The following is a 27,675-nucleotide window of genomic DNA, read 5'->3' as shown; positions in this document are numbered from 1 at the left end:
CCTCCCCAAGGTGTGACGAGAGTCTTCAAGGTAATGAAAGAGGGTGCAATGTGAAGTATAATGCATAACGAGCCAAAATGGAAAGCTTAGGTTTGGAATAACTCGTCTCATGGTCAAAGTCACACTTAATACTCAATTTTCACATACCAGTATATATGCAAGAAAGCTCATTCAACAACTCGCTACAATCAGGTTATATGCTGAATTTATACTTTCAGGTCAAAGGTCCTAGGCCACTAAGAAATATTTCTTTTAAATCTCACTCAAATGGTGACCATATTGTTTCAATATGCAGAGTTTGGATTTGGCATCACTCACACTTGAAGATAAATATTCATTTGCCACATTATGATTTTGATTCTTCTTAGTAAATCACATATCCCGTTTCATTGTACCAAGAAACAAAACAACCAATGCTCACCCACTATTAATTAATGCGATTTGCAAAACCAATCAGGTTCAAACAAGATAAAAGGTTTGAACATTCAGTTCTATCCTTTAAATTTGTATCCGCTCATTATTGTCCCCTACCGGTTCATCGGAGGGATTTATGATCACATTTGATTCATACTTTGACAAAACAACACTTACCTGACATACCACAATGGGCTCCACCCAAACCATCCCCATGCCCCACCCCAGAACTCCTCCCCCCCCCCCCGCCCCCCTAAAAAAAAAAAAGACAACAATTTTTTTTTTTTTTTTTTTTTAAAATATCATCTATAAAATGACCACACACCCACATTATACCCCCTCTCCATGATGGCTTACGTTATACTGTCAAGCACTCGAATAGTCGAGCGCGCTGTCCTCTGACAGCTCTGTTGCCTTAATTTTCATTGTTCTTCTTTGAAATTAAATTAAAATGGCAATTTTTTTCACTGCTCTTTGTTATTATTTGTTTTGGGTTTACAACTTTTTCTGCAATCAATTTAAGGGGCATGTCAATGGTTTTTCTCTATGCAATGGCAAATATTCAACATTCCACATGTCCGATTTTTATGAAAAATAAATGTACATGTATAAGGAACATTGATGAAATCGTTAAAAAGATTAGTGAAGGGCCAAAAAAATATTATTACATTATGGTCTTAGTGCTTATGGGGATCGAAATCTTGCCCACAACATTCACAATCTTAATGAATATTTTCTACACAAAACTACTGTTCCATTATTCATTATGGTCAGTGAGCATGCCCATAGCTGGATATGTTAATACTACTACGATTTCCTGCGCCCACAAAAAGTTTCGTGGGGATAACTTTTTTTAGCTTGACTATATATATATATATATATATATATATATAAAGTGGAGCTATCCTACTCACCCCGCGTCGGCGTTACCGTGAGCGTTGGAATGTTAAATTTTGCGTACCACCTCACATATTTCCTATGTCCTTTGACATATTGCTTTATATTTTGCATACTTCTTTACCAACATGACACCAATCTATAAACAAGAGCAGACAACTGAATCAAGCATTTTGTAAGAATTATGGCCCTTTTTTCACTTAGAATATGAATATTATTGATAAATCTATGTTAAAAATTGCGTACAACCTCAAATATTTTCTATGTCCTTTGACATATTGCTTCAACATTTGCGTACTCTTTACCAACATGATCCCAATCTATAAACAAGATCAGACAACTGTAATAAGCATTGCGACAGAATTATGGCCCCTTTTTCGGTGGAGCATATAGTTGCCAGTTTGTCTTTCCTTACTTACTTACTTCCTTACTTCTGTCACACTTTTGCTACCGTTTCTCATAGCGCCTTCAATACTTAACCAATCGCTTTCATATTTGGCATTAGGTACCTTGCATGCCTCTACCTTTTGATGAGGCTTGAGGTCACTGGGGTCAAGGTCACCGAGGCTAATAATACTTCCTTCTGTCACACTTTTGCTACCGTTCTCATAGCGCCTTCATACTTTACCGATCTCTTTCATATTTGGCATGTAGGTACCCTTGCATGGACCTCTACCTTTTGATGAGGTTTGAGGTCACTGGGTCAAGGTCAGGCTAATAATAGATTTTTTAGGTGTTTATTAACACATACATTGACAAAGCGCATCATCAGGAGCATCCATCAGTTTCACTGATATTCTTGTTTGTCTTAGTAACTTGAATATTTTGTTAAATTTTGTGTTTAGATCCACTTTACTTCTAAAGTATCAAGGCTATTGCTTTCAAACTTCAAATACTTTCTACTATCATGATGGTACTGTACCTGGCAAGTTGAATTTGACCTTGACTTTTGAATGACCTTGACTCCCCCCCCCCCTCAAATTTTTCTTTTTTTCTTTTTTTAAATATCTATTAAATGACCACACCACACCATTATACCCCCCTCTCCATGATGGCTTACGTTATACTGTCAAGCACTTGAATAGTCGAGCGCTCTGTCCTCTGACAGCTCTTGTTAATTAGTAATGTACATAATTACAATATATAAAGCAAGGTCTGTGCTTTAAGAAACATATAAATAAGTTCATATTAACGCATACATTTATTTCAGAGAATAAAATTCCGTTTTAGCTGTCAATATGCCCTTTAACAAATCTTATATGATTCAAGAATCAAATTTTTGAAAATCAAGTGACATTTCATTCTGGTTCTTGCCAAATTCGCCAATATGAATGTATTCAAGAACTATAATAGTATACAATTTGTTCAGAGAGTCATGAAATAAAGTGAAAATGTGTTGGTTCTGGTAGCGATTTTATTTCACTTGTGAGCATAGACAGTATATATTTCACTCATTTCTTTGATCATTTGTAAATAAAATCACTATGGTAGGTAAGATTTAATTAATAGTTTAGCCATGGCATGCCTTTTTTGTTTGTTAAAAAAATTCCATTTTGGTAAACCTTTGATTAAAGTCAATTATTAGAAACTGCCTGAGAAGTTTGGTTCAAATTATGTACCAATATATTTTTTATTACCTTAAATATAGCCTTTTTTCAACTTATTACATTCATTTCAGTGATGGATAACCTTTGAAATGTCCCAGGTAGAGTCTGAAAGTGATGACACATGTTGTAGAATGCTTATAATTCTTTCTACATATCGCTAACACTTCCATGGATCTGTAAACACTTTCAACACAAACACACCACATAAAATACTTTTGACCCTGACATTATAATGATTTATACCTTCATAGCTCAAGAGTTATGGCCCCTTATTAGACTGACATTTAAGATTTTTTTTCCATTCGGAGCCGTTTCTCAGTAACTATTGCATGTGAGTTAGCTTAAAATAAATATGATTCATTGTACCAATTTTAACCAAAACAAACCATTGAGATTGAATCATACAATCTTGAATTGATGGTAATATACAGACAATGCACTATTGTTAATGATGTGGGGGGGGGGGGTCACCAGCAGGCAACTTATGAATTGCTTGCAGTATAATGTGAGCCTTTTTAATTTATTTTTGTACAAAAAATGCAAATAATTTGTTTTCACCATAACTTAACAGAGTATACATTGCCTTTTTTTCAGTGTTCCAGACGGCTGGTGATGCATTTCAAGAAAAGCCATCAGAATCTTGCAATGATCTGTATACTTAATAAATGACAAAACACAACACTGTATTGTTATTATTATTTAATACATAACTTCCATATTTGCCAAAAAGGTATATGATGGAAGTTCAACGTTGTTATCGATGTGATTTGATTGCCTTGCTTTTTATGTCCCCCACTATAGTAGTGGGGGACATATTGTTTTTGCCCTGTCTGTTGGTTGGTCTATTGGTTGGTCTGTTGGTTGGTTGGTTTGCGCCAACTTTAACATTTTGCAATAACTTTTGCTATATTGAATATAGCAACTTGATATTTGGCATGCATGTGTATCGCATGGAGCTGCACATTTTGAGTAGTGAAGGGTCAAGGTCAAACGTCATATAGGGGACATTGTGTATCACAAAGGCATCTTGTTATTTCTATGTCCCCCTCCACCTCCACTAGTAGGGGGGAGGACATATTGTTTTTGCCCTGTTGGTTGGTTGGTTGGTTGGTTGGTTTGCTCCAACTTTAACAATTGCCATAACTTTTGCAATATTGAGGATAGCAACTTCATATTTGGCATGCATGTGTATCTCATGGAGCTGCATATTTGAGTGGTGAAAGGTCAAGGTCAAATATATAGCTTCAAAGCGGCACAGAAGGGGACGTACTGATAGTGTTTCGACAAACAAATATCTTGTTGTTTCATGAATTTCACACTAAAGTGTTAAGAAATACGACGTTTACATCAAAATGACTCTTTAGAATCATCAAAACTATGTATTTTATGAAACAAGAAATTAAACGAATAAGGCTTTTGTAAATCTGAATGTTGAAGGAAGTACTGGTGTCAACATTGATCCTCATGAACCTAAAATTATTCCAATCAGATAGTTATCTAAATGAATTTTGCTCTGTGTAAGACTGGGACTTTAGAAAGGCAATGGAAAAGCGTTGACCTATTAGGTATTCTTATCGTAAAACAATCGCATTCAATATACGGAGAACTAGACAGAGAACACTTCATTATTTGAACATAATTTGATACCTACAGAATTTTTTTTTGCTTGTAAAATATAAGTACGAGTCTATTATTTCAACTTGAAATGTTGGTGAAAATGTGCTCTGGTCTTAGATTACTTCAAATCAGGGATACATAATAAGATTATTTAATTTATAGTACACTATTGTGCGAATATTAAGAAGAGCTGTGGTTTTAAAGTACTCGTACACGCCTGTAGATATAGAGTTTAAGGATGTGTCTGTATGCATACAGTCATTGCTTGGCAGCATGAAGTATCAATGCAAAAATAGCGTCATTAACCGTTTCTGACGAACTTCCTACATACCCAAACGCTTGACACCGTATAGAAAACTAAGTTTTCGTAGCTGATGATACATCCACAAGAAAATTGAAATGCAAATGGTACTACACAGTCAAAAGTATACCAATGGAAAGATCTAGGATCCCAAAAGGTGCCTGGTGCTGCTAAAGAAGTGAGCAGTGTGGAAATTCGGAACAGACGATGACATTTTCTGATTATGTGTTATATCAAGGGTATTTGTAAGTAAAATGTATTTAATTACAGGTGTAAGCACATGTGCTTCGTGAGTGTTGTTATCGAATACTTGACAAAATTAATTAAAGTTTGGAGGATATTCATCATTTCAATGTTGATGCCTTAAAGGGACAGGAGCGATGAACCAAAAAAAAAGGAGCTGGGTGAAGCTACCTCCTATTTTGCTCTACGTTTTCCCTAAGTATTCCAAGTTTGTTTGAGCCTATACATTGTGAAATGTGTTTTGTTATTATGAAACCGGTTAACGTCGAATAGACGCGATTTATATGGGTAATGATTTTAGATAGAAACGAATTGAGCAAATTACAAAATTACAAGGCCCGGTCAGACCGACTTACGAATATGCAACGTAGAAAAAACGCACAAAAATGCAGATTTTGATTATCCGGTGATGAAATTACCTGCTTTGCCGCTCAAGATTCTCGCAAACGGTGTGTGAAGCGTAGGAAACACACAATTACCGCACAAGTACCGGTGCTATAACGGGAAAAAACGAACGTTTAACGGAAATGTACCTGATAATTAACGGTCGGCTAACGGATATGACTGTGCGAGTAAAGGACTTCTACCGGATAAAACGGCAGTGAAATGCATTAGTACCGGACAAAACGTTCGCCCAACGTGAGAGAAACGGAAAAGTACCGAACACCAACGTACAACGTACAACGATGAAAAAGTAGGGCACATCCTCAGAATCATGTGGCAAAACTTCAGGTTCTGGCAGGTTAAGGTCTCCGTTCTCAGCTGCTGCCTTCAGGTCGGAATCGTTCCACAACTGTGCATCGGATGCAGCAACACGGCCTCCAATGTCAGCCCAGACGAACTTGTGCTCAGAATCCTACAGGGCTAGCAGGACAACGGTTAAGTACTTCTTGTAATTAAAATACGTAGACCCGGATCTTGGTGGACATTTGCAAGCAATATGTTCGCCATCAATAGCACCAAGAGTATGGGGGATATTCCAGCTGTCCCTGAAGCCGTCCGCTATTCGCGTGCAATCGGCAGCTGTTGTTGGCAACGACATCACCTCGTCAGCATACTCATCTATGACTGCTCTACAGACCTGACGCGTAAAAGATAACAGTATAATAAGCTCGCGTGGATTATAAGTGTATGACACATGTAGTAGATAATCCATGACTTTTAGCGAGTGGATGATAAAGTAAAAATATACTACTTCATAAAATGTTCTTATAACTGTGTGCATTTCAAGATATGCGCACAAGACAGTACTAATTACATTATACAATTTAGAAGGTTAGTGTTGTAATGCGCGCCCTCATCTATTTGCCTTTTATCCTATACCAATAACTTAACACAATGCAATTCATATAAACTGATGCTAGACGTAGACATTAAAATATATAAAAATATTAAAATGACTAACAGAAGCCTTTTTTAAATTTATTTTAACACTATAGTAAATTAAGCGGTACTTATTTTTAGCACGAGAAGAGAAATAGTGTTGTGGGGTACCCTCCAGCCGAATCGCATATCACGGTACTTTGAACCAGACACAAGATGCCGCAGCGCAATTGATAGCTTCATCCCTTGTTCAATTGGACGTCTGTAGTTGTTGCGCTGTTTCGTTATCCTTTGGCTCACTCGTGCGAGAATCTCATCAAACATCTCGGTTGGCACTCTCATGAAGTTGACAGATGCGAAATGGATCTCTTGAACAATGCTATACAAACTACCGGTACATGTACCGCTTGTAATTGGTATATCACGTGTGTTATGTATCTTGAACACGGGTATACAAACTACTGGTGCACGTGGCGCTTGTCATTAATATCACGCAGGCGACATGGATCTCTGGAGCATGCGTATGTCAACTTACGGTACACGTGACGCTTGCCATCAATATCACGCAGGCGACATGGATCTCTTGAGCATTCGTGTGTCAACTAACGGTACACGTGACGCTTGCCATGAACATCACTCAGGCGACATGGATCTCTTGATAATGCGTATGTCAACTACCCCTACACATGAAGATTGCCATTAATATCACGCAGGCGACATCGATCTCATTAACATGCGTATGTCAACTAACGGTACACGTGACGCTTTATATTAATATCACGTATGTGACATGGATGTCTTGAACAAGGGTACGCCAACTAAAGATATACGTGACGCTTGATATTACTATCACACAGGCGACATGGATCTCTTGAACATGGTAACACCAACTACCGGTACACGTGACGCTTGATATATCGCGTATGTGATATGGATTTCTTGAACAAAGGTACGCCAACTAAAGGTACACGTGGCGCTTGACATTTCTATCACACAGGCGACACCGATCTCTTGAACAAGGCTATATATGTACCGCTTGTAATTGATATAACACGTGTGTTATGTATCTTGAACACGGGTATACAAACTACTGGTACACGTGGCGCTTGTCATTAATATCACGCAGGCGACATGGATTTCTTGGGCATGCGTATGTCAACTAACGGTACACGTGACGCTTGCCATTAAAGGGATCTTTTCACGCTTTGGTAAATTGACAAAATTGAAAAAAGTTGTTTCAGATTCGCAAATTTTCGTTTTAGTTATGATATTTGTGAGGAAACAGTAATACTGAACATTTACCATGGTCTAATATAGCCATTATATGCATCTTTTGACGATTTTAAAACCTAAAAATTATAAAGCGTTGCAACGCGAAACGATTGAATAATTTGGAGAGTTCTGTTTTTGTCGATAAATTTGGCGAAACTACGAAGATTGCTTATATAAGGTATAAAATACTTTACGAATATGTACTCGGCGGAATAGCTCAGTAGGCTAAAGCGTTTTTACTTCAGGACTCCAGGGGTCACTGGTTCGAAACCTGGTCCGGGCAATGTTCTTTTCCTTTTTTAAATTTTATTCTTGATTTTTTACTGGAGCTTTTACGATCCAATGTTTACATTTATCGATATAAAGCATTTAATGAATACGTAAAAAAATGCCGAAATCTGTGAAAAGGCCCCTTTAATATCACGCATGCAACATGGATCTCTTGAGCATGCGTATGTCAACTAACGGTACACGTGACGCTTGCCATGAACATCACGCAGGCGACATGGATCTCTTGTGCATGCGTATGTCAACTATCGGTACACTTGACGCTTGTCATGAACATCACGCAGGCGACATGGATCTCTTGAGCATGCGTATGTCAACTAACGGTACACGTGACGCTTGCCATGAACATCACTCAGGCGACATGGATCTCTTGGGCATGCGTATGTCAACCGCCGTTACAAGTGACGCTCGTCATTTATATCAAAGTACTAGTACATGTACCGCTTGTAATTGATATCACACGTGCGTTATGTATCTTGAACATGGGTATACAAACTACTGGTACACGTGGCGCTTGTTATGTCACGCATGCGACATGGATCTCTTGAATATGCGTATATAAACCACCGATACACGTGACGCTTGAATGATATCACGCATGCGACATTGTTCACTTGAACATGACTATGCCAACTAAGGTACAATTGTCTCTTGTAATAGATATTACTTGAACATGGGTATGCGAACTATCGATGTACGTGCCGCTTGTACTTGATATGGCACATGAATTTATGTAACATTTGTATGAAACTACCGGTAAATGTACCGCTTGTAATCGTGTCACCAGTTATAACAATGTTTAACCGTATAGTAAATCTCATTGTCATTTTTAAAACCTAGATATGCCCGATACACCAGTCACTCGTGTCAACCTGTTCACTTGAAGGAAAGTTGTAATTTGTATTGATATGGCTCCTTTGAGGTAAGAATAATAACACATTGTATGCATAATAGTTATATTGATCAAAAAGTGAAACAACATGATACCACCATACATCACATTACAAAAACTGTATACAAATACGAATATTTATTTGCAGTCAGGCCACAGGGCCATAATACATAGTTTAATTTCATAATTATATAAAATAACCTGAATAGTTAAAGAAAACAAAGTCATATGATGCAACACGCATGCACTTTCGTAGAACAAATGCTGCTATACATTATAATACCACCAAAACAAGGATTACTTTATAATTAACTACCTATAACATGTAAGCATGCAAAATAGTAACATACTTATAAAGTAACCTAAGAATCAGTATTTTTTATCAGATATAAATAAACAATGCAATACAAGCATGCAGAATTAAAATGACAGCTAATTTGCATGATAATTACGTAGTTGTTATATATTAGCATGCACATACACACATTTTGCAATCAAAAATATGTGCTTGTCATTTTCATCGGCCATTAACATATTGAACAAACCAAAGTTTCCATTTCATTCAAACACAGCGGAATAAACAAATCATATCTGTGTTATATAATGGGCACTGCATAAACACAGGGTACTCATCTTCTACATTATAAACATGTCGCATAAGACAAAATTTACAGTATCTATGATCACGTATATAACATACAACAAGAATATCAGTGAAACTGATGGATGCTCCCCGATGATGCGCTATGTCAATCTATGTGTTAATAACCACCTTAAAAAATTCTATTATTAGCCTCGGTGACATTGACCCCAGTGACCTCAAACCTCATCAAAAGGAAGAGGTCATGCAAGGTACCTACGTGCCAAATATGAAAGAGATCGTTAAAGTATTGAATGTGCTATGAGAAACTGTGACAAAAGTGTGACGGAAAAATCTATTATTAGCCTTGGTGACCTTGACCCCAGTGACCTCATCAAAAGGTTAAGGTCCATGCAAGGTACCTACATGCCTAATATGAAAGAGATCGGTAAAGAATTGAAGGTGCTATGGGAAACTAGTGAGGAAGGACAAACTGGAAACTATATGCTCCGGCGAAATTGTATTTCGGGAGCATAACAATTAGGAAAAATATGAAAAATAACGAATTTCAAGAATAAATGCTACAACAGAATCAGGAACACTGATAATAAAATGGCTTTTGTAAGGTGCATGAAGACAGCGAAATGAATACTGCAAATCATACAAGTCACAGAACATATAATTGACAATTTTTCATAAATGATTCAGCTATAAAGGTGCCATGATGACACTATATCGCTCATCTGACTGTTGTTCTTGTCTATAAACTTGAACTCTCTTCCTGGCCATTTAAAAGAAGTGTTCACTATGAGCAAATAAGGACAAATTTGCCTGTGAGTTGGGTATAGCATATTTTGAAATTCACGAAGGAGGTCAACCAGACGATGTTTTATGCCAAATATATAAGCTTTCCTTTTGGTTGCCATTGCAACCAGATTTATGCATGGAATGCATTTCATTTAACAACTTTGAAAGAGGTTCATGAAAGAAAACTCGTGCCATGTTTCATTAAGATTGGCACAGAGGTTAGATGTTGTTTAAGTAAAAAATGTTGACCCATGACGGACCAAGACCATTCACAATAGCTCACCCTGAGCACTTTATGCTCAGTTGAGATATAAACACAAAACAATTATTGCATAATAATACATAGTATGTGTTTACTCGCTCAGTCTTTAAATAGAAAAAAGCATCAAAAGATGCAATAGTAAGTATTCAAAGTTCAGATGAACTTAAAATTATAGATCATTTAAGTATCACATTAAACTAACCCAGCTAAAGCAATTCTTATCTTTTTTCATATGATAACTTTTTCTTCTTATTCCATTCATTTAAAAAGAATTGTAGGTAAAAGCAAAAGTGTGACTGTGACATCTGACGGGCCAACCTTTTAATGCACTGTATAAAGCTGTTGAATTGTTCACATATTTCAGATTTTACAGATTCAAAGCCTTGAAGTCTGCTAGCTGTAAAAGCACTAGAACATTTGTGGGAGTAGCCATGGAAAATGTCATGAAAAAAAAGTTCATTTTTATAGTATCCACTTTCTCTGTTTAGGCAATATTCTTGTAAATTACATGCAAAGTCATAAAACACGTCTTGTGGAGGGGTTTCTAAATAGCTATAGAGTGATAATGCGGGATCTTTTCTTCCTTCTGCCCCAGTCATGTGGAAACCATAGCAATGTCCATGGTCTGCACAGAACCAAAGAAATAATGTTGATGTTCCTCGAGCAGAAGTTTCAACTTTAGAATAATCTATTTTCATGTTTGAAGCCCAACTGAACCAAAAATAAAAAAAAACTGTTTGATCCATAAACCTAGCCTTATTGTGGCGAGTTTTATACATCTCATTTTTAAACTGGCAGTAAGAGGAAAAAGTGCAACTAGAATTCATAACCATAGATACAAATTCCCACCGTATTTCATCTCCTGCTGCTGTATCCCTACTTAATACATGTAAACAATCTAAGTCCCCTTCATCCCAAAGAATTCTGCATGGCTTACTAATTGAATTATAGCATTCACGTATATGAATGTCACATTTTACAGGTGCAAAATTTGTGTAAATATTTAATGTCCTTTGTCTTTCGTGTATGGTCAGTCCATTTTCACTGTAATTATCGTCATCTTCTCGCTTGAGCCAACCGCTTCCACAGGGACCGGTATTGTCTGGAATATCTGGAAATAATACAGGTCCTTTTAGGCAGCCATCTGAACATCGAACAAGGTTAGAATCATTCCACTGATCACGTTTTATGATATTTTTCCTTAACTCATTATTGTCTTTAAGTCTGGGAGAATGTTTACTTCTACACTTAAAATTCCAAAGTCCAGATTCCTCATTGAAGTTATTGTATGCAGCAGTACTTAATGTAACCGAAACAGGCATTTCATCATCAATATTGTCATCAAATAACTGCTGTTCTTCATCATCATTGTTATCAATATTTGTATGAATTAAATCTTCCCACATGTGAGTATATGATTTAAATAAGTTTAAGTGCCTACAAACCTTCGAATTTAGTAAAGTACTTATATTTCTCTTATAACCAACCAGACAGGCCAAAAACAATATATTCCGATCATTTGATCTTGGGGCATACAAATAGAAAATGGTCAATATATAAGATAATAATTTCAAACTAGCACCTTCCTCAAATTACCCTAACCACACATATAATATATATATATATATATATATATATATATATATATATATATATATATATATATATTTATAGAACATTAACAAGGTTAAAATTCCTCTGATTAAGGAACTTGCCCACTAATATTGTTTATTATAAGGCAGGAATATCTCACCGGTCCAGGGTTAAGTTCAACGTCATTTGAAAGAATAAGAAGAAGCTGTGAAGTGTCTACATCTTGTTGGGGCGTCTCGTCAGTGTCTCGTTGGAAAAAGAAGTGGGATGGCACATTGACTTTATCTTCATTTGCGGCGTTGTCATCTTGTTGGGGCGTCTCTTCAGTGTCTCGGTGGCAATGGATGTTGGATGGCACGTTGATTTCATCTTCCTATAATAGAATAACCCTTCCTTTAATACAATACTTACTAGACAAACAAGACTATTGCCAAGCAATGTATGTCCCCTACAGGTTCCACCATTATCAGATTTTTTTGGATTTTTTTTTCATTATATATATTTACAAATTACTACCGGTTATATAATTTGAAAAGCGTATACCTTTGAAGATGATTTGAAATAATGTGAATACATCCCTTTCATTAAATTCATTCTTTTTAATGAAAACATAAAATTTGTTTATAGCATTGTGCCATGCTATCAGATCAATTGGCATGCTACAAATATATTGTCATATAAACAGGGCAATCATTGTCTTTCATGCTTGAACCAATTACTATATTATGATACATACAAATAGGACACAGATGAATCAAACACACATTCTGCTGATTTATATTAAAATCAAAGTAATGAAAATACCTATGAAAGAAATATTTATGTAAATTGTCAAGATGGAAAGTGTTAAAAAGTATGGAGCATATCGTCATAAAATTAGTACCAAGCATAAGCCATTCAACTTGTATGCAGGCAGGAAAACAGCCACATCTTCAGTAATGTCAAGGTAAACAAATCCACTGCAGCATGACCTTTAATGCATGACGAAAAAACAGGATCATTAATGCAGTGTCTGTGAATGCATAATCATGTAAAATTAATATTCATTCAGGCTAAAAATTGCCATCCAGTAAAAAAGGGAAACTATGTCTGAACTATATTTTTGTTGTCCCGGACAATATTGGACGACCACTAATTCCAATGACCGTCAATATAAAACTAACAAAACGATTAAACCTATTTGACATGAAACTAACAAGAGAGTTACTGCAGTAATAGCATTCATGCAGCAAGTTTTAATATAAAACAAGAGCACCGCATAACGGGTGCCATGCTCGGCTGCAAAAGCTTGTCAGAGTGATCTTGATCTTTGACCTAGTGACCCAAAATGGGTGTGGTGTGTAGAACTCATCAAGGTGCATATACATATGAAGTTTCAAAGTTGAAGGTGGAAGCACTTTGATTTTAGAGCCAATGATAAGGTTTTAGCACGACGCCGGTGGACGACGAGCAGGCTATGACAATACCTCGGGTTTTCTCCGAAAACAGCCTCGCTAATAAATATTGTTGGGGTGTCTAAAAATAAAGCAACAATGAGTGCCTTATGTTGGCATATGTTTATGTTGTATGTAATTCCATTAAGAAAGGTGATTTTTATGAAACTACTTAAGAATGCATTACATTTATGTATATATAGGTAAACAACAGCTGTCACCATAGGATGACTTATGCCCCCTATAAACGCTTGATAGAAGTTATGAGCTTTTTTCGAAACTTAAACACAGATTTCGAAACCTAAACGCAGACCCTAAGTTCAAGGTCAAGGTCACAGGGGTCAAAATTTGTGTGCGCATGGAAAGGCTTTGTCAATATACACATGCATGCCAAATATGAAGTTGCTATCTGAAGCGACATAGAAGTTATGAGCATTTTTCGAAACCTAAACGTAAAGTGTGACAGACAGACTATATGCCCTCCTTCGGCGGCATAAAAAGATGTGCCAGAAATTAATGACTTCAAGGATATAATACATGTAAATGTTAACAAATAGATTTTTTTCAACGAAAGCAAAAACAACAAAACAAAATGCACCAAACAAGCTTCCTATTCCTTGATAACATGTATAAATCTGCATTTATTTACTGTGCTTTCCCTATCGGTATTTTATGGCTATTTATTTCACACATATTTCACTACCAGTAACATGATGATGAATAAAAACAAGAGCACCGCATAGCAGGTGCCAACGCTCGGCTGCAGGTGCAGTTTCTTTTTTTTAAGAGTTCACAGTGATCTTGACCTTTGACCTAGTGACACAAAAAAGGGTGTGGCATGTATAACTCATCAAGGTGCAGCTACATATAAAGTTTCAAAGTTATAGGATGAAGCACATTAAACATTGTGGCATTTCTTTGTTAACTGAAACAATTAACACATGCATGTACATGCAAACAAAAATTTCAACAATAACAAATGCACCAATCAAGCTTTATATACCTTGTGTGGCATTTCTTTGCCAACTGAAACAATTTACACATGCATGTACAGGCATGGCATAAGTGCAAAACCTCATCCACCAAAGTTGACTATTTTGAAAAATAACAACAATTATATAATAATATGCAGAAGACAACAGAAAGGAAAGATGTCCTCAAAATAATAACACTAATATGGTCTTTTACTTATATTTTACTTTCAAAATAGGTTTGGTTGTGGTTTTTTTTTCAACAAAAAAAAACTTGTTTTAAGAATTAGTAGGACATTTCCACAATGAAACAGTGAGGGTTATCTGAAATTAACAGTATTTTTTACCTTCTTTCCATATCTTTTGACATTTCTGGTTGCAGACCTCTTAGCTCTGGCTGTGACAACCTGAGAATGAATTGTGTGTGTGAAAATATGGAAAACAAAATTATATAAACTAACTAGTTTATTTTTTATACAATTACAGAATGTTATGTTCTGATATAACTGAATGGTTATGACATCAACTCTATGGTCTGGCTTTCACACAAAGACATCTGTTGAACTTTTTATGTTTACCACTTAATGACAAACAATGCTCTTTGATGATTAAAGGCATTGCTTTAAAAGTATAGGACCTGCAGTCCAACTATTGCCTTACAGCTACCAATAATGAAGGGCATTATGGTGCTGATCAGAGGCAAAAAGGCGAGGCTAAAAAAGAGACATGACAGGGTGCCCAGCTTTACGGCTCTAGACATAACATTAATTTATAGGCTGTAACAAGCCATATGAGCAATCAATACTGGATTGCAATCACTTTATAAATGTTCATTAAGAATGATGAAATATCTGTACGATTAAATGCATAGAAAAGTTACCGTTATTTTATGTGTCTGAGGCTTAATGTCCCTGGGAACTGGTACTTCACTTGCATCCACCTTGTCTTGAATCTCTGGTTGAGCTCCCTACAATTTATTTAACCATAATACAGGTATTATACTTTTTTTAAACGGCTTATTTTAATCAAAAATATAAACATTACAGCAAAATCAAATTGTTATGAATATTTGTAGGTGGAAGCGCTTTGATTTTAGAGTCAATGTTAAGGTTTTAGCCTGACGCAGAATTGCAGTTTTGTGCATAAATCACATTTGCTTATGGCTCATAAATGCAGTCCACTTTGTTGTAGCACTAAACTCACAGTCTGCACAATATCCGAAAAGAGTGCTATGGTGCTGTCATGCTCCTGAACCGGTACTTCCGTGGCTGAGAGAGCTGGCCATTCTGTAGGATCTTGAACAGCAGCCTCCACACACAGCTGGTTTGGCAGGTCGTCATGTATGGATGCTAAACACCTCCTAGCCCCTTCAGCACTCAGATGTAGTCCATCATGGGACAAGTACAGGGACTTCTTAAAATTAAATTTTGATTATTGATAGTTACCGTACTAATTTGTTTTAAACATAACTAAGATATTAAAGCAGCAAATTAAATGAACTGGTTTCCCTCAACGAATGAAAAAATATTTTAGTTTCAATCAATTAGAGTGTACAGCTCTGAACTGACCAAAATGATCATCCTGACAAAACTTATACAAGAACTTCTAAAAAAATGATAATACATTTCATTAACTTCCATATTACAGCACAGGCAGATATCTTTAATTATGGGGCTTTACTTCTAGAGCTGAAACCAACAAAACGTGCAAGTGTACCACCACAAAGTAATACATCTATTTTAAAATTCATGATATTTCATGTAAAAGTTATTAAGAAACCAGTAATTGCAACAAAACTGCTCAATGAGTCAATTTTCACCAATTAAGGAGGCATATCTCTTGACCAAAGAAGGATGTCTGAACAGAATTTGGGATTGGTCCACCGCAGTATAATGATGCATATATTTATTTTAAGTTTCATGATGATGAAATTCCATGCAACAGTTGCTGAGAAACTTCCTATTTCACTCTAGATCTTTCCCTATACCTGTTTAGTTGCTGCATAGTCCATGTATCTCACAGAAGGCACATGGTGACTCAGTTCCCACAGCATGCTGTTTGCGCTCCTTATCCACTGGCAGTAGTTCCTCAACTGTGCCCCTGAGAGTGGCCATCGGGGAAACATTCTCACATCAAAATCACGTGGAAGAATCACGCAAAGCACCACGTGTATTTCAGTGCACACACTGAATACAACATCAAGGATCTCAGTCACACAACTAAAAATAACAAGCAAATTCATTGAATTGATATACCCTGCCAATATGCTTCTGGACAAAAAAGTGTTATATTTGACACTAAAGAAGCATTTTTTAAGAAACAAAGGGCCATAACTCTGCTATTAACAGATGGTGTACGATGCCATTTGGCCTGCAGCATCCTCTTATCCATATATATACTCATACCAAGTTTCAATGAAATCCGCCAAAGCACTTCCAAGATATGGCTCTGGACACAAAAGTGCTGGACGGACAGATGGAAAGACGGACGGACAGACAACCCCAAAACAATATCCATCCTCCTATGGCAAGGGATAATAAGGTAATGGTATTAGTTGCTCATTGTATTATCTTCCCATCACAAACAATTATTAAATAGAGATGTGTTCGTCAGAAACACAATGCCCCATATTGCGCCGCTTTGTATTTATTTTTTTACCTTTGACCTTGAAGGATGACCTTGAACCTCCACCACTCAAAATGTGCAGCTTCATGAGATACACGTGCACACCAAATATCAAGTTGCTATCTTCAATATTGAAAAAGTTATGGCCAATGTTAAAGTTTTCAGACGGACAGACGCCATATATTTGACATTTGACCTTGAAGGATGACCTTTCACCAATTAAAAATGTTCAGCTCCATGAGGTACACACGCATGCCAAATATCAAGTTTCTATCTTTAATAATGCAAAAGTTATGGCCAACGTTGAAGTTTTTTTTCCCGACGGACGGACAGACTGACACACATACTGACTGACGGACAGTTCAACTTCTATGTGCAACCCTACCGGGGGCATAAAAAGTTACAAACAACTACAAAAATATTTGAGAAACTAACTTATTTTATTTCATTAAAATGCCAATCCAAAAAAATCTAATAAGAAAGTGATACTAAGTTGATCAAGCTCATTTTTATTCATGCTGCTAAGCTGTTCAGTGGCGGATCCAGGGTTTCTAGTTAGGGGGTTGGTGTGGACATTCAATAACACAGGCCAATGTAAAAGCATAATGGTGTAGTGGATGTGGTGTCCGCCTAGTGATAGGGAGTTAGGAGGTTCTCATTATCTTCTCCATAAACACCAAGTTCTGGTTCTTCCCAGGAACAGACTCGAGTGTCTCAATAAGCATAGTGCGTTCCCTGCAATAAAGCTAAGGTAAAAAGGTTAAATAAAAACTAAAACTGAAAAATTACTGTTCAACATACCGGTAGAAATTGCTATCCTTGCAGCAAACATCGTTAGAGCCAAGATGCAGGTACAATATGTCGTAACAACCTGACATCAGCTCTTGATGCAGCAGCTTTCTAAAGCCCTTCCGGTCAGACACATACTTTGCACCTGCATAGTAAAATAAGATCTTCCATTTGGAATTGGTTTTCATTTGCAATAATTTTTCTTGAGTTGTCATTTGTTATTGAATATTATGAAAAATAGTCATCATTGCTATGTTCGAGACAAGCAAGCTTATCTTTGTTAATATTTATCTCACTTGTTCTATGTTGCGTCAAATTTCTGGATTTGCAATCTTTTTCCCCATTTTGGTTACAGCAGAAAGGGTATTTTGCTTGATTCCATAATACATGTTTTATCAGTGTAATAATATACATGACGTGTACATGTAAATACCATGAAACTGTTAGGGTAAAATATCTTTTTGGGTATTGAAGCAATATTCAGTGGAGTTTTAAGCATTTCTTTAAAAACAAGAGATGCGTTTGTTGGAAACACAATGCCCCCTATTGCACCGCTTTGAAGCCATGTACATGTATTCAAACTTTGACCTTGAAGGATGACCTTGACCTTTCACCACTCAAAAATGTGCAGCTCCATGAGATACACATGCATGCCAAATATCTAGTTGCTATCTTCAATATTACAAATTTTGACCTTTGACCTTGAAGGATGACCTTGACCTTTCATCACTCAAAATGTGCAGCTCCATGAGATATACATGCATGCCAAATATCAAGTTGCTATCTTCAATATTTAAAAAGTTATGGCCAATGTTAAAATTTTCAGACGGACGGAATATTTGACATTTGACCTTGAAGAATGACCTTGATTTTCACCTTTTACCACTCAAAATATTCAGCTCCAAGAGATACACATGCATAAAAAAAAAATCAAGTTGCTATCTTCAATATTTAAAAAGTTATGGCCAATGTTAAAGTTTTCGGACGGACGGAATATTTGACATTTGACCTTGAAGAATGACCTTGACCTTCACCTTTCATCACTCAAAATGTTCAGCTCCAGGAGATACCCATGCATGCCAAATATCAAGTTGCTATCATCAATAGTGAACAAGTTATGCCCAATGTTAAAGTTTTCGGATGGACGGACAGACGCCATATATTAGACATTTGACCTTCACCTTTCACCACTCAAAATGTTCAGCCTCAGGAGATACACATACATGCCAAATATCAAATTGCTATCGTCAATAGTGAAAAAGTTATGACCAATGTTAGTTTTCGGACGGATGGACATATGCCATATATTAGACCTTTGACCTTGAAGGATGACCTTGACCTTCACCTTTCACCACTCAAAATGTGCAGCTCAATGAGATGCACATGCATGCCAAATATAACGGTGCTATGTTAAATATTGAAAAAGTTATGACCATTAAAGTGTTCGGACGGACGGACAGACTGACAGTTCAACTGCTATATGCCACCCTACCGGGGGCATAAAAACAATTATTTGGTACACAAAGCTTCAAATAAATATTAAAATTAGCAACCTTTTTTCCAAAGGCAGCAACAAACACTGCAGGGCTAGATTGAACTTTACCGGTACGCAGTTGTTTACAACCATCGACAAAGCGGGGGTTTGGGGGCAGTAGCCCCCGATACTAAAGAAATATATAGGATAAAAGGATAATAAGGTGTTGCGTAAGTTGTTATGTGTTAGGTGTTAAGGGTTAGAGTACGCTGTTTGATGTTAAGTGTTGCGTACCGGTAAAGTTCAATCGTCCCCACTGCAGTATAAGACAGTAGCTAAAATAATTATGCCAACGCAAAAATCATCAAAAGATTATGGCGGCAATTTATATAGACTATTTAAGACAGTAAAAGGGGTAATATAAAGCAGCATGCCACAGAAACATGTTGGGTCTCACACTCAACTATAAACAGTTAAAAATTATTCACCAGATACGGGCAGAAAGTCAATCCTTGCATTTGGAGGACATGCAGACTTCAAACAATGGACATTGGAATCCCCGGCAATAAGAACACGAACATCGCTGCTGCACCAGACATGTTCTTCACCTGAAACAGAATAAACGGCTCTAGGAGAAGTGCCCCCCGGAGAACTGCCCCCCCCCCCCAAAGATTTTTCACTGGGCGGAGAACTGCCCCCTCACTCTTTTTTTATAGGGCGGAGAACTGCCCCCCTGCTGATTAATAAGGGGCGGAGAACTGCCCCCCTGTCAGAATTGATGACCCGGAGAAGTGCCCCCTAATTAAAGAAATTTCGCGGCTATATATAAAACGAGTATTATAATGACAATAACGCCAGTAACTTTCTTGCTATTATGTCTGGAAATTGAGTGAAATTTCAAAAGTAATATAAAGTTGTACAAGTATTAAAGTTATAAAACGGCAAAAAAATACCTGCCTCGGCATGGACGTCGCCATCTTGATAATCACGTGATTTTCGTCTATGTTAACAAAGAAAAACAAATCACTTTTTGCTAATAAAAAGTTTTCGCGGCTGAATTATTTGATATTTTCCCCGTAATCAAAACAAACAATTAGCATGCAATTTAATCCATCCGTATGCAAGCTGAAAACAATAATTTATTTGTTTGTTTTCGCCAATTACGGATTTGGACGGTTCAATATAATAAACCCGTATGCCGCTTTATTCAAAGCTAACAAGTTCTTAACAATTAAGGTCGGTCCGGTCTACCAATTAAAAGATCGCGGTGCTTATCGTTAACGGTAACAAGTTCTCTGCCTGCCTAATTAGCTGCTAATTAAAGCAACTGTTACCGATTTTGTTTGTTTGGCATGTCGACATGATCTGCTCAAAATGCTAACTGTTGCAGATTGTATGTATGTATGAATGTATGTTTTGAACGTTTATGTAAGCATGTATATATTTTTTAATGTATGTCTGAATGTATGTATGTATGATTGTAACTGTGAATGTATGTATGCATGTAATGTGTGTATTTATGTATGTTATTTTGTATTTCACATGAATTAACTAAACAACATAAATAAATTGATTATTAATTCGACTTCACTTTACTTTTTTCTTCAAGTCAGCTAAATTATTGCCTTTGCTTTGCCTATTAATTTACTTTTTTATACGTTTAGTTACGTTTTTTTTTCCATGGGTCAATACTATCTTTATAATGTAAATTAATTCCGATGTAACTTTTCCTCCATAAGTACTGAGTTGCACGTCTATATATAGTTGCGACACATGGCCAGTATTAACATGCACGCGTTTCCTGTGTGGATCTCGACTATGTTTCGCGCTCTTATTAAAACACGACTTTTACATGGCATTCATGTATAGTGAGTGGTGAAGATGCGTACCAAGGGCCTTAAACAGTATTATCACATGCCTCTAGACAATTTGTGTTATTCAGTTCGATAAATGGCAATATACTTGTACTTAAATTAATTTGTTACCGGATAAAATGTGTACGGCGATAACGTAAAATTACCCGTAAGTATTGTTTTCACTACGTAACTAATAACTAATATGACACCGGGGGGGGGGGGGGGGGGCAGTTCTCCGCCCCTACAGATTTGATGGGGGGGGGGCAGATATCCGCCTACTAAATTCTGACAGGGGGGGGGCAGTTCTCCGCCCCTACCGATTTGCTGGGGGGGGGGGCACCTCTCCGCCACCTTTAAAATAAGGGGGCAGTTCTCCGGATTCCAGAATAAACAAAAGGCTTCCCGAATCAAATCAAATCAAAATTTATTTATTGTCGGTATGAGGATAACAAAGGACATCGTTCCACGAACCCCGGGGAAGTTTAAAAACTCAAAATACAACACGACAACAAACAAACGCCCGAATTCAAATACAATCCGAACCTGGATTTTCCAAACAAGTTTAACAACGTCAGTTTTTAAATAGGTAACGTCGCGAAATCAAATTACAAATTCTAAACGAGCACTTTCAAACGATTAAATGTCACGCAACGCGGTTCTCTTAAACTGCAACGTAGTCTCTGGTCAACAACAGCTGTTTTATAGTATGTAAGCTTTGGTCAGTATAAAATACTGACGAGAATAAAATTCTCTGGACTCTCTAAAAACCCTTGTTAAACAAGTTCAAAACAGAAAGGGAGATCACCACCACTTACTATAGACGAGTTAACGCGTGACGTCACACGCACTTGCAAAGTTAAGACTCCGCCCACTGGTTGGCAAAAAGAGGTGGAATTCATATAAGCGCATATAGAGAAGGTTGACATTATCATCGTTTTTACTGATAATCATGAACTGTATCAAATATAATTTTACTATTTATGTCTGAATAAAACATAAGCATGCGTGGAAATTCATTTTTTTTGAACGATTATATTGTTGTTATTATTTGTTTTTACTAAAAACGAGCTCTGGAGTGGAACGTACACTATCTACGAGCTCGGTATGTGGTTACCACAAAAATCTCTACTAACCGCATTTTCACGTCCATTTTAGATACAAAATTTCAGAAATGTAAATTCGTTTAGAATAAATTAAATTTAATGAAAGAACACAAATAAGGATGGAAACAAACAACAAGTAGATCGCTTTTTGTTCGCAACATATAGTAACTGATTTTAATCTTAATATATCTGTACAAACTTACCTTGTTACACAACAAATAAATTCATAAATCTAATTGTTTTATTTAATTGTGCACACCAATTTTGACACTTGTTTCAGCATTTCTAACCTGGTGTTTAATTGAACCGTTGTTCGTCACAAGCATATTATCTCGTTATGATCGGAGACTGCCCAGACAATTACACAGAAAACATGCCGGCGTCATCAACATAGGGACCTATACTTTAATTGGGTCCTTGCATAGACCACATGTGGCAGACTTTATGATACTTCCATGTCATCTCTTGGCATATTGAGCATGCGCGGTAAAAATAGTTAAGAGGCACGAAAGGACGAGAAGATAGCATAATTTAACATATTAAAAAAAGAAGATATTTGTCCGAAACGGATTAACAGGAACATGTGTATTTATTTGTTAGCCAGTTTAATCATAATAATACAGTGCTTTATGTCTTTAAAGTTAAAATATTGTTCAATTTTACTGCTACACAATTGATGTATTTACCGCGGGTACCTGCAAATGTAAACTCGTCAATTTAGTGTAAAGATTATACGTTCTTGCATTGCACGTAACACCATCATGAAAACAAGCAATCACAATGGATAAACAGTATTTGCGTAAAATAAATTAAATAAATACATATATTTATCATAAAATGCTAGATTGTTAAATGTATCACTCCTTATTACTTGTTAAGAGATTTAAATATACATGCAAAGACAGTTCAATTTGCACAAGATGCAGGTTTTATTTTCATTTGTATATTAAAATGTATTAATATTGTTATTCAATGAAAACGAAACGAAAATTCATTCTATGGAAAAGAAAATTACAACAACATTTAACGATTGTTAATGTATTCCGTTTTTTATGGCTTTGTTTTATAATTGATTAAATGCGCCTCTTATAATACACTTTCGGTCGCTGATGAGCAATAACAATATCCACACCGTTTATAGTTATAATCAAATTAATATATGTTTTATAAGTTTTGAAATATCATTTTTTAAAGTCTTACTATAAAAAAGAATACGGCTAATGTATTGTTTTGTTGTGTGGTATTGTCAGTATTTAGTCTTCCGACCACGTTTACTCTGATACTAATAACTAATTTGTATTTTTATAAAGAGGAAATTATATATATGATGATACATTTATTAGTACTAAATATGATATATTTGCACTATTGTTTAAGACTTGTAATGTTTATTTCGGATTTTTTATCGTTTAATTGACTAAACAAAAGCCCTTTATACATGTTTTACGTGACTGTAACCAGTGTTTTTGCCAACCAGTCAGTGCGCATGCGCGGAAAATCCCGAATGTAAACAATAACAATTAACTCGTCTATAGCCTATCCTCTCCCCTGATTCAAGATCAGTGTTCTGATTGGCCAAAATGATTTGGGCGACCGTGGACCAACAGGCCTCTGTCTGATAACTGGGTCACCCTACACATTTCTAAACACACAAATGGCTTAACGATACATAGATAAATTTAGAAAATGTAAAATTGTGTCATTAAACACAGTTGTAAACCTAAATTGCATTTTTTAAAGTGAAACTTGACTTCGGTTTGATAAATCAGCGGTATATTTCATGTTTAACCGCATAAACCAGACACATCTTGGATTATAATTTGATGAAACAGACCTATGAAATGTCATTGTGCTTAAATTCAGAGTTTTGTTAGAAGAAAAGCATAATCTTACATGTTTTAAACACAATTTTCTACTACTCCGTTATCGATGTCATGTGTATTTTAACAATGTTTTCGTAGTGAAACATATACCCGACGTCGTAGCGAAACGGACTACGCTTTGACCTCGTCAGCCCCCAGTGATATTAACTGGTTTTCTAACCCGAAAAAAAAGCACTCTGGATCAGCATATGATTTATGGAGTATCTTACGGAGGATTCCGTAGATAATCGTAGTAACACGATAGAAAAACAGCTGTTTCAAATCTATATAATATACGCTTACTTGGATCACTTGATAGTCGATGTATTAGATTGATATAAGCTTACCGATGTGTAACGTGCGTGTTCATTCGTTATCACAAGTAAACACACTTGCCCTCGCACAAGAAACGTCCCTATTCGATATTGTGAAGTTTAAGGTTGACGGAAAGAGTACGACCGTACATGCATCGTCATGTATCTGTTATCAGCGACATCGTTGTCGGACGTCTGTTGCACAACCATTGAGAAATACACACACATTGGGTGTGCTATATAAACCTTTGCGGCGTGCGCCGAAGGGAACAAATCAGTTATTTAAAATACGTGCTTGGAACTTAGTTTATTGTTGAGTGTAACATTTGAAGAAAATCGTGAGAGAAATCTACAATAAGAAGCATGTACTCTTTTATTGCAACACAGCTGGTATGGTGGACCGGCGGAGCAATAACTGTGCTATCGATGGTGGCATTAGCGCTGTATGCTTTTACGACTTACAAGCACGGATATTTTAGACGTCGTGGTATAAAGGGACCAAAGCCTTCACCGTTTTGGGGGCACATAAAGGATTTAATGGCAGTTGGTGCGCACGAGTTTGATCGCCGAAGCGTGAAAGAATTCGGCCAGGTTTATGGATTCTATTTTGGCAACCACCCAACCCTTATGGTGGCTGATCCGGACATTCTTAAGGAAATCGCCATTAAGCAATTTTCAAATTTCTACAATCGCGGTGACACAGTGCAGATTGCAAAAGTTTGGCAGAACTCTGTAAATAACGCGAAAGGGATTAAGTGGAAATACCTCCGGGCCATTTTACAGCCGGCATTCAGTTCTGGCAAAATCAAGGGTATGCGACCCATTCTGAAGCGATGCCTGGACGATATGATTTCCTGCCTGGACTCCGATCTGTTAGATTCAAAGGAACATGTGGTTGAAATGAACGATAAGTTTAAGAGACTAACCATGGATGTAATCTGCAGCTCTGCATTTGGAATCGAGGTGAACACCCAAAGAAATCCCGAAGACCAATTTGTAAAACATGCGTCTAAAATACTAGGCGGAAGTCTAAGTAACAAAGTTCTATTGCTCAACTGGTTCTTCCCGGATTTTCAATCATTAATCATGTACTTTGCCAAGGACTTTAACGACCCAGCGGCAATGGAGTTTTTGGGGGCGACGGTTCGCAAAGCAATGGAAGAAAGGAAGAAAAGTTATCCGCATGAGTACAGGGATATCTTACAACTTATGATGAACACAAAGTCTGAGGACCACGCGATTGGTGTTTCAGAGGAGAAGAGCTTTGAAGAAATGAAGAAAGGAGGGATGAGCGATGCAGATATAATCATCAATGGGATCATTTTTCTTGCTGCAGGTCACGAGACAACTGCTGCTCTGCTCGGGTTTATTTCTTACAACTTGGCAACACATCCTGAGGTTCAGGAGCGCCTTCTTGAAGAAATAGATGAAGTTACCGGAACCATTGAAAACTCAGTAACATATGAAAGTATTTTAAAGATGGAATATCTTGAAATGATTTTGCAAGAGACACTAAGGCTGTATCCGCCAGCTGGCAGGTTCAACCGTCAACCGGCTGAGGACGTTACAATTAAAGGAGTCCACTTTGAGAAAGGGATGGACATTACTTTCACCACGTATGGAATACACATGAACCCAATATATTGGCCAGAACCAGAGAAATTTGACCCGGAGAGGTTTTCACCCGCGAATCGGGGTAACATTTACCCCTACAGCCATGTCCCGTTTGGTGCGGGGCCCAGGAATTGTGTCGGGATGAAGTTGGCATTGGCTGAAACCAAAATGGCGATTGTAAGACTTCTGCAAAGCTTTCGACTTGAACCATCGGATAAGTTGACCATTCCATTGAAAACCAACAACGGTGGGGGACTTTTGCGACCCGTAACTCTGTGGCTGAAGCTCGTGCGGAGAAAGGAATAATGTGTCTGTAGCTAAGTGCATGCTGTATGTGAAGAAGTGAACTTACGTTCAGTTAGAACACAGAAGTGAACTTACGTTCAGTTAGAACACTGTATTTCTTATAATATATTTTAATACGCTTTTGTAATATAATATTGGTTATATATATATATATATATATATATATATATATATATATATATATATATATATATATATATATATATATATATATATATATATATATATTTATATATATATGGAAATAATAATGTTTTTTTTTTGGCAACTGTATATCAATATAATTGAAATGATGTGAATTCATGCTTTTATCTGTTTCCGAAAGCACAACATTCTGAATGATCTAGGTTTTTAGTTGACACACTTTATATCCTTTTACAGACTCACATGATGTCGTATTTGAGGTCATTTATAAGGTTATCCAAAAATTACCCCCCCCCTTGATATGTTACTTAGAACAAAACATTTACTGCATAGAATTCACGATTTTGTTTTTTAAATTTAGAAATCGCAGTAGAAATATAGAATTTGACTTATGTATTTATTTAACCATTTTCTAAAAACATGTGTCAGTACAGGCACGAACGTTTAATATTACGGACGAGTAAATATGGTATTTGATTGTATCACACGCTTTTAAACGACGACAATAATAACAACACACTGCGTATATAAAATATATAATTGTCGAAACATAAACATATTTGACCTTTATTATGTTAGTTTGGCTCTATTGGAAGATGTCGGTTCAGTTACTACTTAAAGATAACCAGTGCAATCATAAGTATACCACACCATAAACAGGTACGGAAAATACGCTTAAAGACACCCGGCCGTATTCCGGAATACCTTTTAGTATATTTTTTCCTTATCCCGGGTACTCTGTATTATAATTAAGGGTATAAATGGTACTTTTAAAAAGAAACCGAGCACAAAGTAACCAATCGAGCATTAGTTAGACGACATAATTGACATGCTTCCATCAAAATGCGGTTTTATGTTGCCAATGAAAGCGTCACAAATTGTAGATATACCAAGTTTATATATAGCAAACATTGAAACTTCAATCTTTTAGGTGATATATTCGTGTTTAAATCCACTAATCGTATGAGAGAACTTAAAACCATAAATAACGATCCGTGCAAGCAAGGGGGCTTAAACCGGTTTGAAGCATAGAGGAGCCTCTCTCGCAGCCCATAATTTAACATAAACGATACGCTCCTTTCTAAGCC

General features: G+C 36.6%; 2 protein-coding genes and 1 long non-coding RNA gene across 7 annotated transcripts; 2 read left to right on the top strand and 1 right to left on the bottom strand.

The window, feature by feature from the left end:
• Window positions 1–15,999, top strand: LOC127855100 (uncharacterized). The gene is made up of 2 exons (XR_008037350.1): window positions 1–30; window positions 15,692–15,999. It is a non-coding gene; the product is annotated as an uncharacterized LOC127855100 (long non-coding RNA).
• On the bottom strand, window positions 8,902–22,042 carry LOC127855099 (uncharacterized). Of its 5 annotated transcripts, none has more exons than XM_052390466.1 (11): window positions 21,788–22,042; window positions 19,877–19,996; window positions 17,927–18,059; window positions 16,488–16,719; window positions 15,704–15,913; window positions 15,381–15,467; window positions 14,848–14,907; window positions 14,533–14,555; window positions 12,980–13,067; window positions 12,257–12,469; window positions 8,902–11,614 (listed from the first exon to the last, which is right to left on the bottom strand). In XM_052390466.1, the coding sequence occupies exons 3-11, from the start codon at window positions 18,001–18,003 to the stop codon at window positions 11,534–11,536; spliced, it is 1,071 nt and encodes a 356-aa protein (XP_052246426.1). In that variant the 5' UTR covers window positions 18,004–18,059; window positions 19,877–19,996; window positions 21,788–22,042; the 3' UTR covers window positions 8,902–11,533. The 5 variants fall into 5 exon arrangements, 4 of the variants coding, with proteins under 4 accessions (XP_052246426.1, XP_052246427.1, XP_052246428.1 ...); XM_052390467.1 differs by having other exon boundaries at window positions 21,854–22,042; XM_052390468.1 differs by having other exon boundaries at window positions 21,897–22,018.
• A 2,593-nt stretch (window positions 22,043–24,635) lies between these two features.
• On the top strand, window positions 24,636–27,157 carry LOC127855620 (cytochrome P450 3A24-like). The gene has a single exon (XM_052391369.1). It carries the CDS (start codon window positions 24,887–24,889, stop codon window positions 26,441–26,443), a length of 1,557 nt encoding a protein of 518 aa, XP_052247329.1. The 5' UTR covers window positions 24,636–24,886; the 3' UTR covers window positions 26,444–27,157.
• The last annotated feature ends 518 nt before the right edge of the window (window positions 27,158–27,675 follow it).

The sequence above is a fragment of the Dreissena polymorpha genome, chromosome 13, assembly GCF_020536995.1.
Source record: "Dreissena polymorpha isolate Duluth1 chromosome 13, UMN_Dpol_1.0, whole genome shotgun sequence".
Taxonomy (NCBI): Eukaryota; Metazoa; Mollusca; class Bivalvia; order Myida; family Dreissenidae; genus Dreissena; species Dreissena polymorpha.
This window is presented reverse-complemented; position numbering and strand designations above follow the sequence as displayed.